The 17031-nt window shown below is 42.2% G+C and overlaps 1 protein-coding gene and 1 pseudogene across 4 annotated transcripts in view; both read left to right on the forward strand.

Annotated features, from left to right (window-relative positions):
- Window positions 1-6656: 6656 nt before the first annotated feature.
- On the forward strand, window positions 6657-7680 carry Nus1-ps1 (NUS1 dehydrodolichyl diphosphate synthase subunit, pseudogene 1; annotated as a pseudogene).
- Window positions 7681-10378: 2698 nt separating this feature from the next.
- Zfp808l2 (zinc finger protein 808 like 2) overlaps window positions 10379-17031 on the forward strand; it is a 78779-nt gene continuing 72126 nt past the window's right edge. For all 4 annotated transcript variants that reach the window (XR_010059026.1, XM_063276857.1, XM_039096275.2 and 1 more), the window contains exon 1: window positions 10379-15210. Coding sequence is in view for 3 of the 4 variants with exons in the window: in XM_063276857.1 (XP_063132927.1) it covers window positions 15133-15210 (78 nt within the window). In the remaining variant the exon portion in view is untranslated. The remainder of the gene's footprint in view (window positions 15211-17031) is intronic.

Here is a 17031-nt window from a genome sequence, read left to right on the forward strand (position 1 = left end):
TGGGATTATTTCTATCTTTCTGTACCTGTTGAGGCCCTTTCTTTGACCAATTATATGCTCAGTTTTGGAGAAGGTACCATGAGGAGCTGAGAAGAATGTATATTCTTTTGCTTTAGGATAGAATGTTCTATAAATATCTGTTAAGTCTATTTGGTTCATGACTTCTCTTAGTCTGTCTATGTCTCTGTTTAATTTCTGTTTCCATGATCTGTCCATTGATGAGAGTGGGGTGTTGAAATCTCCTACTAATATTGTCTGAGGTTCAATGTGTGTTTTGAGCTTTAGTAAGGTTTCTTTTACGTATGTAGGTGCCCTTGTATTTGGGGCATAGATCTTTAGGATTGAGAGTTCATCTTGGTGGATTTTTCCTTTGATGAATATGAAGTATCCTCCCTTATCTTTTTGATGACTTTTAGTTGAAAATTGCTTTTATTTGATATTAGAATGGCTACTCCAGCTTGCTTCTTCTGACCATTTGCTTGGAAAGTTGTTTTCCAGCCTTTTACTCTGAGGTAGTGTCTATCTTTGTCTCTGAGGTGTGTTTCCTGTAGGCTGCAGAATGCAGGGTCCTCATTGCGCATCTAGTTTGTTAATCTATGTCTTTTTATTGGGGAGTTGAGACCATTGATGTTGAGAGATACTAAGGAATAGTGATTATTGCTTCCTGTTATATTCATATTTGGATGTGAGGTTATGTTTGTGTGCTCTTCTTCTCTATGTTTTGTTGCCAAGACGATTAGTTTCTTGGTTTTTCTAGGGTGTAGCTTGCCTCCTTATGTTGGGTTTACCATTTATTATCCTTTGTAGTGCTGGATTTGTAGAAAGATATTGTGTAAATTCGGTTTTGTCATGGAATATCTTGGTTTCTCCATCTATGTTAATTGAGAGTTTTGCAGGATATAGTAACCTGGGCTGGCATTTATGTTCTCTTAGGGTCTGTATGACATCTGTCCAGGATCTTCTGGCTTTCATAGTCTCTGGTGAAAAGTCTGGTGTGATTCTGATAGGTCTGCCTTTATATGTTACTTGACCTTTTTCCCTTACTGCTTTTAATATTCTTTCTTTATTTTGTGCATTTGGTGTTTTGACTATTATGTGTCGGGAGGTGTTTCTTTTCTGGTCCAATCTATTTGGAGTTGTGTAGGCTTCTTGTATGCCTATGGGTATCTCTTTTTTAGGTTAGGGAAGTTTTCTTCTATGATTTTGTTGAAGATATTTACTGGTCCTTTGAGCTGGGAGTCTTCACTCTCTTCTATACCTATTATCCTTAGGTTTGATCTTCTCATTGAGTCCTGGATTTCCTGTATGTTTTGGACCAGCAGCTCTTTCCGCTTTACATTATCTTTGACAGTTGAGTCGATGATTTCTATGGAATCTTCTGCTCCTGAGATTCTCTCTTCTATGTCTTGTATTCTGTTGGTGATGCTTGTATCTACGGCTCCTTGTCTCTTTCTTTGGTTTTCTATATCCAGGGTTGTTTCCATGTGTTCTTTCTTGATTGCTTCTATTTCCATTTACAATTCTTCAATTGTTTGATTGTGTTTTCCTGGAATTCTTTCAGGGATTTTTGTAATTCCTCTCTGTAGGCTTCTACTTGTTTATTTATGTTTTCCTGTGTTTCTCTAAGGGAGTTCTTCATGTCTTTCTTGAAGTCCTCCAGCATCATGATCAAATATGATTTTGAAACTAGATTTTGTTTTTCTGGTGTGTTTGGGTATTCCGTGTTTGCTTTGGTGGGAGAATTGGGCTCCGATGATGCCATGTTGTGTTGGTTTCTGTTTCCTGGGTTCCTGCGCTTGCCTCTCGCCATCAGATTATCTCTAGTGTTACTTTGTCCTGCTATTTCTGACAGGGGCTAGACTGTCCTAGAAGCCTGTGTGTCAGGAGTGCTGTAGACCTGTTTTCCTGTTTTCTTTCAGACAGTTATGGGAACAGAGTGTTCTGCTTTCGGGCATGTAGTTTTTCCTATCTACAGGTCTTCAGCTGTTCCTGTGGGCCTGTGTCTTGAGTTCACCAGGCAGGTCGCTTCGAGCAGGATGGTTTGTCTTACCTGTGATCCCGAGGGTCAAGTCCGCTCGTGGGGTGTTGTTTATGAGCTCTCAGTGGGGGCAGCAACCAGGAAGATCTGTGCCGCCCTTTCCGGGAGCTTCTGTGCACCAGGGTTCCAGATGGTGTTTGGTGTTTTCCTCTGGAGTCAGAGATGTGGGCAGAGTGTAGTCTCTTCTGGTTTCCCAGGCGTGTCTGCCTCTCTGAAGGTTCAGCTCTCCCTCCCAAGGGATTTGGTGCAGAGATCTGGTTATCCAGTTGGTCCCTTCAGGTTCCCGCAGTGTCTCAGATGCAGCGGACTTGCTGCTCTTGTGCCCTCATCCCTCTTGCTTTCTTCTTGATTAAAGTTTCTAAATTCTTCAATTTAAGTGTAGTACCACAAGAGAGTTTTAAAATTACCTATTTGAGTCATGGAATGAACTGTATTGCAGTAACAGGGAGAGGATTTGCATGTGGAGCATGGCCTCTGCTCTCAGACCACAACAGTAAAACAGTGTCCTGTGTACACTGGAGAGTGAAACAGGATCGGTAATACCTAGGTCACAGACTCATTAATGTTTAAAGTACTCAGCTGCAGGCCTTGCCATTTTAAAGAAAGACCTGATTGACAAAGGCTTGGTGGTTTTGTAATTTCCTACCAAGTGTTAATTCATACGTTTTAATGTAAAACACACAAGATTGGTGGGGTGTACAATTTGGAGCGATTAGGTTGATGCAATGAATGTTGAATTTCCATTTAGGGTACTGTCCTATGTGGATATGTGCTGTCCTCATTGACATAGTTCAGTCAGTTCGATGTTTGAGACACAGACCACTCATTGGCTGCAGCTGTGTGTGTCAGGTTTTGGGACTCAGCCCCTAACAGTCTACATAGGGGAAAGATCAAAAGTAATTTAGTAATGCCACAGCCTCTGCCAGGGAATGCCTCTTCCTTTTCAAAGTTAATTTACCTTTGCATTTTTTCAATGACATTTATTTTCCTCTAAAGACCATTCTTGGCATGACTTTTTATTTTCCATTTTTCTTTAATTTTTTATTATATATTTCTTTTCTTACCTTTTGAAGGTTATTTCCCTTCCCCGTGTCCTGTCCGTTATCCCCCATTCTCTTCCCTCCCCATCCCCCCATACATGTATTCCCCTTATAAATCCCCGCATTGCCCTCCCCCCATATTCCCCTGCACTGAGGTTCCAACCTTGATAAGACCAAGGTCTTTCCCTTCCACTGGTGCCCCACCAAGTCTATTCTCTGCTACATATGCAGTTGGAGCCCTGGGTCAGTCCAGTAGTGGTTTAGTCCCTGGAAGCTCTGGTTGGTTGGCATTGTTGTTTTTATGGGGTTGCAAGCTCCTTCACCTCTTTCAATACTTCCTCTAATTCCTCCAAGGGGGCCCTATTCTCAGTTCGGTGGTTTGCTGCTAGCATTGACCTCTGTATTGGACATTGTCTGGATGTGTCTCTCAGGAGAGATCTATAGCCAGTCCCTTTCCACATGCATTTTCTAGCCTCTTCAATCTTATCTAGTTTTGGTGGCTGCATATATATGGGACACAGGTGTGTCAGATTCTGAATGGCCATTACTTGAGTCACTGCTCTAATCTTTGCTTGCATATCACCTCCTATGAATATTTCCCCCATTTTAAAAAGTGATGGGAACATCTGCATTTTGGTCATCCTTCTCCTTGAGCTTACTGTGGTCTGTAGATTACATCTTGGGTAATTTGAGTTTTTGGCTAATATCCACTTACCAATGAGTATATACCAAGTGTGTTTTTGTGTGATTGAGTAACCTCAGTCAGGATGATATTTTCTAGTTCATTTCATTTGCCTATGCATTTCATGAAGTCATTGTTTTTGATAGCTGAAGTCATTGTGTAGATTTACCACACTTTTGAATCCATTCCTCTGTTGAAGGGCATCTAGTTTCTCTCCAGCTTCTGGCTATTATAAATAAGGTGCTATGAACATAGTGGAGCATGTGTCTTTGTTATATGTTGGAGCATCTTTTGGGCATATACCCAAGAGAGGTATAGCTGGGTCCTTAGGTAGTATAATGTCCAATATTCTGAGGAACCTCCAGACTGATTTCCAGAGTGGTTGTACCAGTTTGCAGTCCCACCAACAATGGAGGAGTATTTCTCTTTCTCAACATCCTCGCCAGCATCTGCTGTCGCCAGAGTTTTTTATCTTAGCCATTCTGACTGGTGTGAGGTGCAATCCCAGGGTTGTTTTGATTTGCTTTTCCTTGATGACTAAGGATGTTGAACATTTCTTTAGGTGCTTTTTGGCCATTCGATAATCCTCAGCTAGGAATGTTTTGTTTAGCTCTGTACCCCTTTTTTAATAGGGCGATTTGGATCTCTGGAGTCTAACTTATTGAGTTCTTTGTGTATTTTGGATATTAACCCTCTATCAGATGTAGGATTGGTAAAGATCTTTTCCCAATCTGTTGGTTGCCGTTTTCTCCTATTGACAGTGTCTTTTGCTTTACAAAAGCTTTGAAGTTTCATGAGGTCCCATTTGTCTATTCTTGATCTTAGAGCATAAGCCATTGGTGTTTTGTTCAGGAAAATTTCCCCAGTGCCCAAGTGTTCGAGACTCTTCCCCACTTTTTCTTCTATTAATTTGAGTGTATCTGGTTTGATGTGGAGGTCCTTGACCCACTTGGGCTTAAGCTTTGTACATGGTGATAAGAATAGATCAATTGGCATTCTTCTATATGTTGACCTCCAGTTGAACCAGCACCATTTATTGAAAATGCTATCTTTCTTTCATTCTATGAATTTAGCTCCTTTGTCAAAGATCAAGTACCTATAGGTGTGTGGGTTCATTTCTGGGTCTTCAATCTGTTCCACTGATCTACCTGCCTGTCTCTGTACCAATACCATACAGTTTTTATGAGTATTGCTCTGTAATACTGCTTGAAGTCAGGGAAGGCGATTCCCCCAGAAGTTCTTTTATTGTTGAGTATAGTTTTCGCTATCCTGGGTTTTTTGTTATTCCAAATGAATTTGCACATTGCTCTTTCTGTCTCTATAAAGAATTGAGTAGGAGGGGCTGGGGATTTAGCTCAGTAGTAGAGCGCTTACCTAGGAAGCGCAAGGCCCTGGGTTCGGTCCCCAGCTCCGAAAAAAAAAAAAAAACCAAAAAAAAAAAAAAGAATTGAGTAGGAATATTGATGGGGATTGCATTGAATCTGTAGATTGCTTTTGGCAAAATGGCCATCTTTACTATATTAATCCTGCCAATTCATGAGCATGGAAGATCTTTCCATCTTCTTAGATCTTCTTCAGTTTCTTTCTTCAGAGACTTGAAGTTCTTGCCATACAGATCTTTCACTTGCTTGGTTAAAGTCACACCAAGATATTTATGTTATTTGGAACAATAAAGGGTGTCATTTCCTTAATTTCTTTCTCAGCCTGTTTATCCTTTGAGTAGAGGAAGGCTACTCATTTGTTTGAGTTAATTTTATACCCCGACCCTTTGCTGAAGATGTTTATCAGGTTGACTAGTACTCTGGTAGAACTTTTGGAGTCACTTAAGTACACTATCGCATCATCTTCAAATAGTGATATTTTGATTTCTTCCCTTCCAATTTGCATCCCTTTGACCTCCTTTCACTGTCTGATTGCTCTGGCTAGTACTTCGAGTACTATATTGAATAAGTAGGGAGATTGTGGGCAGCCTTGTCTAGTCCCTGATTTTAGTGGGATTGCTTCAAGTTTCTCTCCATTTAGTTTGATGTTAGCTACTGGTTTACTGTATATGGCTTTTACTATGTTTAGATAGTAAACATAAATTCCTTAAATTGCTGATCTTTCCAGGACTTTTGTCATAAAGGGGTATTGAATTTTGTCAAATGCTTTCTTAGCCTCTAATGAAATGACCATGTCGTTCTTATCATTGAGTTTGTTTAAATAGTGGGCTACATTGATGGATTTTCGTATATTAAACCATCCCTGCATCCCTGGGATGAAGCCTACTTGATCATGATGGATGATTGTTCTGATATGTTCTTGGATTCGGTTTGCAAGAATTTTATTGAGTATTTTTGCGTCGATATTCATAAGGGAACTTGGTCTGAAGTTCTCTTTCTTTGTTGGGTATTTGTGTGGTTTTGGTATAAGAGTAACTGTGGCTTCATAGAAGGAATTTGGTAGTGCTCCATCTCTTTCAATTTTGTGGAATAGTTTGGACAGTATTGGTATGAGGTCTTCTAAGAAGGTCTGATAGTGTTCTGCACTGAACCCATCTGAACCTGGGCTCTTTTTGGTTGGGAGACTTTTAATAACTGCTTCTAATTCTTTTGGAGTTATGGGGTTGTTTAGATGATTTATTTGTTCCTGATTTAACTTTGGTACCTGGTATCTGTCTAGAAAATTGTCCATTTCCTCCAGATTTTCCAGTTTTGTTGAATATTGGCTTTTGTAGTAGGATCTGATGATTATTTCAAATTTCTTCAGATTCTGTTGTTATCTGTCCCTTTTCATTTCTGATTTTCTTAATTTGGATACACTCTCTGTGACCTCTGGTTAGTCTGCCTAAGTGTTTATCTATCTCGTTAATTTTCTTAAAGAACCAGCTCCTACTGTGCCCGAGCGCCACAGGAGTATGACGGGGCTGTAAGAGCTGGTGTGGCGGGTGCTGCACTTGCTGTTCTGCCTGTACCGCACGCTCACCTCCTGGCTCTGCGTTCGCTTCGGCACTTGGAACTGGATCTGGCGGCGCTGCTGTTGCGCCGCCTCCGCCGCGGTCCTAGCGCCGCTCGGCTTCACGCTCCGCAAGCTCCCGGCCGTCGGCAGGAACCGGCGTCATCACCGGCACCCCCACCGGGGACCCGGACCAGCCGCCACCCAACCCCGGCTGCGCTGGCGCGTGGACGGCCGTTCCCTGCAGAAGCTGCCGGTGCACATGGGCCTGGTGATCACCGAGGAAGTGCAGGAGCCCAGCTTCTCAGACATCGCCAACCTCGTGGTGTGGTGTATGGCCATGGGGATCTCCTACATTAGCGAATACGACCACCAAGGTATTTTCAAGAGAAATAATTCCAGATTGATGGATGAAATTTTAAAACAACAGCAGGAACTTTTGGGCCAAGATTGTTCCAAATACTCACCAGAGTTTGCAAATAGTAACGACAAAGACGATCAAGTTTTAAATTGCCCATCGGCAGTGAAGGTGCTGTCCCCAGAAGATGGAAAAGCCGACATTGTGCGAGCCGCCCAGGACTTTTGCCAGTTAGTAGCCCAGCAGCAGAGGAGGCCGACAGAGCTGGGTGTAGAGCTGCTCGACAGCTTACTGAGTTCACATGGCTTCCCTGATCCTGACTTAGTGTTGAAGTTTGGTCCTGTGGACAGCACGTTAGGCTTTCTTCCCTGGCAAATCAGATTGACTGAGATCATCTCTTTGCCTTCTCACTCAAACATCAGCTATGAGGACCTTTTCTCCGCCCTCTGGCAGTATGCAGCTTGTGAACAGCATCTGGGGAAGTAATGGTCCCTGCTTGCATAATTTGACTTCAGGCTTTTGGAGAAAAGGACCCAAGTGACTGATGTTTACAAAGTACCTATAAAACTCTGTACACACCTAAAAAAAACAAAACAAACAAACAAAAAAAAAAAAAACAAAAAAACCAGCTCCTGCGTTTGCTGATTCTTTGTATAGTCCTTTTCTTTCCTACTTGGTTGATTTCAGCTCTGAGTTTGATTATTTCCTGACTTCTACTCTTTTTGGGTTTATTTCTTTCTTTTTGTTCTAGAGCTGTAAGGTGTGATGTCAAGCTGCTGGCATATGCTCTCTCCTGTATCTTTTTGCAGGCACTCAGAGCTATGAGTTTTCCTCTTAGTACCACTTTCATTGTGTCCTATAAGTTTGGGAATGTTTTATCTTCATTTTCACTAAATTCTAAGAAGTCTTTAATTTCTTTCTTTATTTCTTCCTTGACCACGTTGTCATTGAGTAGAGCTTTGTTCAACTTCCATGTATATGTGGGCTTTCTGTCATTATTGTTGTTATCGAAGACCAGTCTTAGTGCGTAGTGATCTGAAAGGACGCTTGGGATTATTTCTATGTTCCTGTATCTGTCGAGGCCTGTTTTGTGACCGATTATATGGTCAATTTTGGAGAAGGTTCCATGAGGTGCTGAGAAGAAGGTATATCCTTTTGCTTTCAGCATGGAATGTTCGATAAATATCTGTTATATCCAATTGATTCATAACTTCTGTTAGTTTCTCTACGCCTCTTTTTAATTTCTTTTTCCATGATGTATCCAGTGATGAGAGTAGGATGTTGAAATCTCCTAGTATTATCCTGTGAGGTGCAATGTGTGCTTTGAGCTTTAGTAAGGTTCCTTTTATGAATGTAGGTGCCCTTGCATTTGGAGCATAGATATTTAGGATTGAGAGTTCATCTTGGTGGATGTTTCCTGTGATGAATATAAAGTGTCCTTCCTTATCTTTTTTAATGACTCTTGGATGGCAACTTCAGCTTGTTTCTTCAGACCATTTGCTTGCAAAATTGTTTTCCAGCCATTTACTCTGAGGTAGTGTCTGTCTTTGTCTCAGTGTTTCCTGCTTGCAGCAAAATACTGGGTCCTCTTTACGTATCCAGTCTGTTAGTCTATGTCTTTTTATTGGGGAATTGAGTCCATTGATGTTGAGAGATATTAAGGAATAGTGATTGTCGCTTCCTTTTATTTTCATTGTTAAAGGAGGAATTATGTTTGTCTTTCTTTTGGTTTCATTGCAGGGAGATTATATTCTTGCTTTCTGTACAGTCTGGTTTCTCTCCTTGTGTTGGAGTTTTCCATCTATTTTCCTTTTTAGGGCTGGATTTGTAGAAAGGTATTGCATAAATTTGGTTTTGTCATGGAATATCTTGGTTTCTCCATCTATGTTAATGGAAAATTTTGCTGGCTACAGTAACCTGTGTTGGCATTTGTGTTTTCTTAGGGTCTGTACAACATCTCTCCAGGATGTTCTGGCTTTCTTAGTCTATGGTGAGAAGTCTGGTGTAATTGTTATAGGTCTGCCTTTACATGTCACTTGACCTTGTTTCCTTACTGCTTTTAAAATTCTTTCTTTGTTTTGTGCATTTGGAGGGCATTGGATCCCATTACAGATGGTTGTGAGCCACCATGTGGTTGCTGGGAATTGAACTCAGAACCTCCAGAAGAGCAGTCAGTGCTCTTAACCGCTGAGCCATCTCTCCAGCCCTACAAATTCTTTTCTTATTTCTATACTTAGGGTGTGGCATATGTATGTCAGATACCAACAGTATATAAAATGTTAAACCAAATAAGGATCAATGATGCCACTTGAAGCTCAAAGCATCCTTGGGTTTTATCTCTAAAACTCACATAGTTGAAGTAGATAATAGACATCTGTGAGGTGTTTTCTCACTGCTACCTACACCCATGGCACAAGTGTATATCCACAAACACAGTTGAAACATTTTTACATGGAGGGATTACAAAGGAAAGAACCCAGTTTTTGAGAATACATGAAATGATTTGCCAGTTTAACTTATTGTTATAAAATATCAGTACATATTAACGAACATCAGAAGTATGAGGTTTCCTTTTTAAATCTTAGTTTATCATTCATCCATTCTTTGATTCAAATGTAAGACATAGGAAAACCTCAGTGTGTCTTCGAGGTACATACCTGTAAGTCCAGGACATGGGCACGGTGGCAGTCCAGTCTCTGCGCTTTAGACCATGGTTGTGTACATAGAGAGTTCTTGGACAGCCGTCCTATAGAATGACATCTGTATCTAGATGAAAGAGCAAACCTCCTTTTACTGAAAGTCCCTAAAACAATGTGCCTGGCTTCTGGACTTATTTGGCAGCATTGGGAGCCCACAGCAATGCCTGGGAGGTAAACCTCTGATGTAATTTATGCTTCCTGTAGGGAGAGAAAAGGAACATGTATGTATGAAGATTTGTTTGCTGAATGGGATTGTATTCTGATTCCTTGATGCCTGCAAAACTTACAGTTAGGAACTCTGAGTGGTGGTGACTCTCGGTGACATCAAGGCTGTCCTCAGGGGACGATGGACCTCAAACAGAAGTCACTCTCATAAGTCTGTGGAAGTCAAGCCTTTAGAAAGAATCATGGAGTATGGATGAACTATTGGGGGTAGGGCTTTGGATGTAAAAGCAAGAGGAAGAAAAGGCCCTCCAGAGTGCAATACTTGGGGCGGACGTGAACACCAGCCGCCTTCCATTGTACTTTCAATATCCACTCAGCTGTGACGAGTCAGTCCTGTCTGATTCTTCACCTCTCTTTTTTCTTGGCATGTACACAGAGATGTCAGTGATAGCCCCCTGCATACCCAGCATGGCAGTCTCCAATTAGACCATAAAGTCTTTCAGTCCCACAAGGACATACTTATAACCTGCCCTCCTGGTAGGAAGTAGATATTCTAAAGATTCATTCATATCTCTCCCTTTGGTTATGCTGTAGTGTAAGAGTGGACCCCATGAACTTTGAATTTCCCTTGGAGTCTCTGGAAAATGACTGATTCCTCTAGGTATGAACTTCCCCGCATATCTTCCCATTTACTGAATACTTTTCAGAGGCAAGAAGAGCTAGAATGCTGTTAAGGACTTAGGAATAGGACAAAATTCCCTGTTCCAAATGAGTCACGCGGAGTAAATATGTTAATCTTTTTCATCTGTTATAAATAATTTCCTTTTTTCCTTTTCCTTCATTTTTATTGTTTTATTTTAAAGAGTATTTTCACTTAGTCTCTGGCTGGCCTGGAACTCCTACCTGTTGGATAATCTCAAAGAATTTTGCCCACCTTGTCTGAAAATACCAGCATTAGAGGTGAACATGTCAGAGCTTGATGAATCAGTTCTTTTAATTGGCTTAATGGGGATGAGTGGCTGAGTCTATATGGTTAAGGTAGCAAAGACAGAGAATGTGGTCCTAAGTCTAGCAATAGATTTCTACCATGAAATGCAGCCCTCTTCCCTTCAGCTCCACTGTCTTTCTTTCTTTCTTTTTTTTTCTTTAAAGATTTATTCATTTCATGTATGTGAGTACACTCTAGCTGTCTTCAGACACACCAGAAGGGCATCAGATCCCATTACAGATGGTAGTGAGCCACCATGTGGTTGCTGGGAATTGAACTCAGGACCTCTGGAAGAGCAGTCAGTGCTCTTAACCACTGAGCCATCTCTTCAGTCCCTCCACTGTCTTTCTAATTAGGAGCAATATTGTTTCGCTTTATCATGTCTGTTATAAGTCACCAAAGGACTAGGGCAGAGTTCTGTCCTTTTCTACAGATGGTGAAACCCAGACTCAGAATGCTCTGTCATTACTGCATAGATATGTGGAACTGCTCATGTTGCTCATGCTGTGATTCTAATGACTCACTAAAGTGGAAGCCACCTCAGCCAGACCTGGTGGCACAGGCCTGTAATCACCGTGCTTGGAAAGTGGAGACGGCCGTTTCAGGATTTCGAGGTCATCCAAGGTGAAAGGGATCAATGGGGTATGGTGCTAGTCCTAGAGAAACAAGTCAGAATGTGATTGGCTCAGGCCTATATCCATATACTTCCTTGCAGCTCCAGAGGTTCAGGGTAATGACACCATTAAGTGTTAGCTGAGGTACTTACACTCCAATTTTTCTATACTTGATAATGTTTCCTGTTTGAAACACCCTGGTTACTTCAGGGCCAGGTTACTGCAAGTGGGAAATTTTTCCTCAGGCCGGTATGAGCTCCCTAATGGCACATCCAATGCAAAGTGTTTATCCCTGAAATCATGTACACACCAAACAGTACCTCACAAAGCAGGTGTTATGCATCTATTTGTGCATACATTTTCACACGTGGTTAACAAGAAATTGGAAAGGAAGGATTTCAGGGTGCATAAGGAAGAGATAAGGAAGGCAAAAAAGTAGTACAATATATTGAGATCAACATGTATAAAAATAAAATTTAAATAAAAATGTGCTCAGATAGCACAGCAGTTTGATAAGGCACTGTTAGAGGGGCAGGAGGCCAATTCCCAAAACTCCGTGGTTACTATCTCTGTAAAGGATCTGCTTCCCCCTGCTGGTCTAAGCATATACTGTGCACAGGCACATGGGGGCAAAATACCCATACATATAAAAAAAAATTCAAAAAGAATACCTTAAAACACTGGAATTCTCTGCAGTGAAGTCGTTGTCATGAGAAAGAGAGCTGTCAGGGCTAGTTGAAATGTAATTCTTTTGTCCTGCATTGAGGCATCTATTGCCTTCCTCTGAACCAGCTTGCTCAGGAGGAAAAGCTACTTTACCTTGAGGTTAGAATAGCTCAGCACAGGTGTTCAGGTAAGAACAGTAACCATTGCAGTGTCATGTGACTGTTCCTTGATGTATTCTGTATTTGTCTTCTGTGTCCTTTGTATATGGGAGGGTTGTGGAATTGAAACATCTTTTAAGTCTATCTTTTTGATCAAAACATTAAGGACTAGTATAGTTTTGCTGTGTAAATCTCCATCAGCCTCAGTGACTAAACTTGCAAGATCCTATTCCCATTTAAATTGTTCAAAGCATCACCTGGAGCCCAAACTTAAAAGAGTCTTATGGATGACAGCACACGTGGAACTCAAACTCTGTCCTAGGCTGCCTCTTCTTTGGGCATCAGCCAGAGGGGAATGAGTGATCTCTCCCTGGGAAAGGATGTTAATTCTACACCAGCTGTACATCCAGCCTTTTAGAACATTGTTTCTGAGACAAGCGTTCCCATGGCGAGTCACAGAGCCCTCATTCCACTATGTTATTTCCCACGTCAGTAACATTGCTGTCTTACTGATAACACCAGCTGAATCTTAAGTTAACATCTGTACCACCACTGTGTTTTAAAAGTTCACATTTGAGTCATATAATCAACTGTTTATTGCATCCAGAGGGAAAGGATTTGCATGAGGGGCATAGCCTCTGCATTCAGACCAGAATAGGAGGAAGTTTATTGGGTACACTACTGGGGCGGTGGGCACAATCAGCTACTGGAGTAGCCATTTAAAAAAAGGACCTGATCATGGCAGGGTGGTGATTTAGTAATTTTACAGAATGTATTAATTCATGTTGGGTGAATGAAAACAGACTAGATCCGTGGGTGTAGGATTTGTGATGTCAGTGAAGCCCATGAGTATTCAAATAGCACTTAGGTTACTGTCCTGGGGAGATGTGTGCAGTCAGCATTGACATAGAGAAGTCAACTCAGAAATGTGAAACACAGGCCTTCATTGCCCGTAGTTGTTTGTGGCAAGTTCCAGGTCCCAGCAGGCAACACTCCAGATAGAGACAAGGTCAAACGGTATTTGATAAATGCTTTTCCAGGAAAAGGGCTGCTCTTTTTCTAAGTCAGAATGCCTATGTGTTTTTCAATTCTATTTATGTTTGTAAAAAGTCCTCCATTGGTTCCCTTTAATGCAGCACTGCTCTGAACTCTTACTTGTTTGCATTCTGTGATGTGTCCCAGGCACAAGAATTTCTTTCCCTTTTTTACAAGTTCTGCTTAGGACAAGGTCTGCTGAAGCCCAGGCTGAGTCATGCTACGTAATAGAGAATTGCTTTGAACCTTTAGTCCTGTCTCTAAGGCCACATGATGGGAGGACAGTCCTGCATCTCTTCTAGGCTTGGCTCTGAAGGTGAAAGTTTTCCTGTATTGGCAGTACTTGACATTAGCAATGAGTAGTGACGTCATCAATTTCCCTTGGTCGATAATCACCCTGACTGACCATTACTCTGGACCACAGACCAGGCAATGAAGAATCTGGAAAGTGTATTGCCAGGGCGTTAAGTTTGGAATCGATGTGTGGGGGTGGGAGCATCCTCATAGAAGCAAGGGTAGGGGGGCGGGGGTATAGGAGAGGGGGAAAAGGAGATAACATTTGAAATGTAAATACATAAAATATCTAAGAAAATAAATAAAGTAGAAACAAATGTAAAGAAAGAAGAATATGGACAAAGACCTGAACTTACTGTGAACTGTTGTTGACACTAATGCAGCTAGTTCAAATTACTCTAGTTACACAAGTTCAGTTCCCTAAAACCAAACAGATGGGCACTCTGAGGGATTGTTATTATTTGCAATATTCAAGATGGGAAATCTCTTCTTTAATCTGGAGGTATTGATTGACAAGAAAAAATTAGTCTAGGCCATAGCTTGTGGTGGGCGCTTCCATGTATAAAGGATATTGAAGTTGGTAGTTCTTTCTCTTCTTCCCCTACACTGGCTAGAAAGATCATTTTTTTTCTGGCATTAGCATCTCCTTCTCTTTAATTCTGGCATATGGTAAAGACGAGCTGAGACACACAGCTACTGCTGTATTCTTCAAATTTCCATTGGTATACAGTTTTTGTTTTACTAGTTGGACCACATTCTGCGAGCCATTCTTATATATCCACTCCATGCACACATAGACATTTCCATTGTATTAGTTCTGTTCATCTGGAAAACCTTTACTAACACAGATATGATGTTTCACCTTCCGACTGAGGAAGATGTGCTTCTAACATTAGTGCTCCGTAGCTGTCGGCATCCATTCCCTGCTTTTCTCCCAGGGTTGTTTGCAGTCTCACATGTAGCAGTTGAATATTAGCTTCAATTTACCCGACGTCAGCGTACAATCAGAGAAACAAATATCACACTTTGTGTCCTAAAGTCTCTCTTTAATTGTTACTATCCTTGGAACCTATACTTTAGTCTGCTCCAAGCTGAATACTGTACCTTGCAAGGTATCCCTCTTGATTGAGGAGCAGCAACAGCAGCAAGAGCAGGAGGAAGAATCTCCTGCTGAGTGCTGGAAGGCAGAAAGATAGGTTATTGGAAGACACGCTAAAGAGATACTGAAATAAAAATCTTGCTGCTCTGAGAAGGGTAAGCTCCTGGACTAGAATCCTGGGCCAGGAAACGCTATGCTGTGCGCCTTCAGCGCACTCTAATCCTACGGGAGGGGTTCATGTCACTCAAGATTCACTGGCCAATCAGGGCCTCCAGGCAGGGCGTCCACTAGTAGAAGAGGAGTGTACTTCCTGGTGCCCTGTTTCCAGCATCCGATTTATCTGAGTTGCTTAGCGGGCTTGAATGATTGGCCTGATGTGTTTTGTTGTCGGCTGCCGGGTGTCTCATGGACGTGCTGGCAATCTACTAAGTCGGGACATGGTGAGTAGGTGACCGCTGCCCAAAACGAGAAGGAGCGGGCGGCTCAGCCGCCGGACTCGGTGTGGTGGGTTGCAGGGGGCCAACCCTGGCTGTTCTTTCTTTTTGGTTTCTTTTGAGGCAGCGGAGGGGAAGAATGTCCGCGGGGGCAAGACTTGGTCTTGCGAGATATTTAGGGTTGCCGTTTTACCTATTTTAAGTCTAAGGCGTTTTGCAGCTGTAGCTGACTTTCCTGAGTTCCTCAGAGGCCAGACTGTAAAGTGCAATCTCTGGTGTGTAGCCCCTCACCTTAAAACAGCAGGGGGGTTAAGTAGCCTTTCTTCTATCTCCAGGGAACTGGGCTGCTCTAACTTCCAGCCTGGTAGTTGAAGTCACAGGGAGAAAAGTGACACACTTTGAAAGGTGACTTTAATGTTTATTTCCAAGTTTTTCTCAAACGTTGTCTACTAAAAGGGAATCGGGTAATTGAGTAAAGGATTGATTGCTAGATCCTTTCCCTCAAGTCCAGATGCACTCACTTGATAGGCTTGGGGGAAGTTTGGAGCAGTAAACTTCTATGAGCCAGGAGAAGAGAGACACCCTCAGAGAAGAAAGACTTTTATACAAGCAAATATGGATAAACTCACCCAAGTTCTATACAAAATCATATGTTTTGGGGAGGTTGGCTTGATCAATGCATATTGAATTTCCAACTGGAGGGTACCCCTTTGCAGCTGTGTCCAATCCACTTGCACAATTACTTCAGCTCAGTGGGTTGAGAAGAATGCCATATGTTCCAGCTGTGTGTTATGTTACATATCTAGCACCTAACATTGCACATAGGGTCCAGGTCAAAGCCATTCTCTCTGCCAGGGAATGGCCTTTACTTATTCAAAATTGGTACGGATATGTGGGGATTTTCTTATTAATAATGTTTTTCTTTTGAAAGAGTCAACGATTGATTTCACATTTTATATTTCATTTCTCATTAATTCGTTCATTTTTATTGGTTATTGGATATATTTACATTTCAAATGTTATCCCTCTTCCTGGTTTCCCCTCTGCAAACCCTCTATGATATCCCTCCCCCGCACCCCCACCAACTCCTGCCTCACCTCCCTAGCATTCCCCTACGTAGGGGCAGCGTCTCCACAGGACCAAGGGCCTTCCCTGCTCCCATCGATGTCAGATAAGGCCATCCTCTGCTATGTGAACAGCTGGGGCCTTGGATCCCTCCAGGTGTTCTCTTTGGTTGGTGGTTTATCCCTGGTAGCTCTAGGGTAATCTGGGTGGTGATAATGTTGTTCTTGCTATGGGGTTGCAAACCCCTTCAGCTTCTTCAGTCTTTCCCCTAAGTCCTCTCTGCTGTCCTAGTGCTCACTCAGTCCGATGGTTGGCTGTGAGCATCCACATCTGTATTGGTCAGGCTCTGGCCGAGCCCCTCAGGGAGCAGCCATAGCAGGTTCCTGTGAGTTCATGCTTCTTGGCATCAGCAATAGTGTCTGGGTTTGGTGTCTGCAGATAAGATGGATCCGCATGGGGGGGCAGTCTCTGGATGGCCTTTCCTTCAGTCTCTGCTCCATTCTCTGTCCCTGCATTTCCCTTAGACAGGAACAATTGTGTGTTAATATTTTTGAGATGTGTGTGTGGCCCCATCCCGCAACTGGGTCTGCATATGGTCTCTACAGGTTCTCTTTCCCCTTTGTTGGGTATTTCAGCCAATGCCATCCCAGTTGTGTGCTGGGAGCCTCTTGCTTTCCTAGCATCTAGGGCTTTCTAGTGGCTACTCCCAGTTCCTCATTCCCCACTGCTACACACTCCCCTTCCATTTCCTGACTCTCTGTA

This window comes from Rattus norvegicus, chromosome 17, assembly GCF_036323735.1.
Source record: "Rattus norvegicus strain BN/NHsdMcwi chromosome 17, GRCr8, whole genome shotgun sequence".
Classification (NCBI taxonomy): domain Eukaryota; kingdom Metazoa; phylum Chordata; class Mammalia; order Rodentia; family Muridae; genus Rattus; species Rattus norvegicus.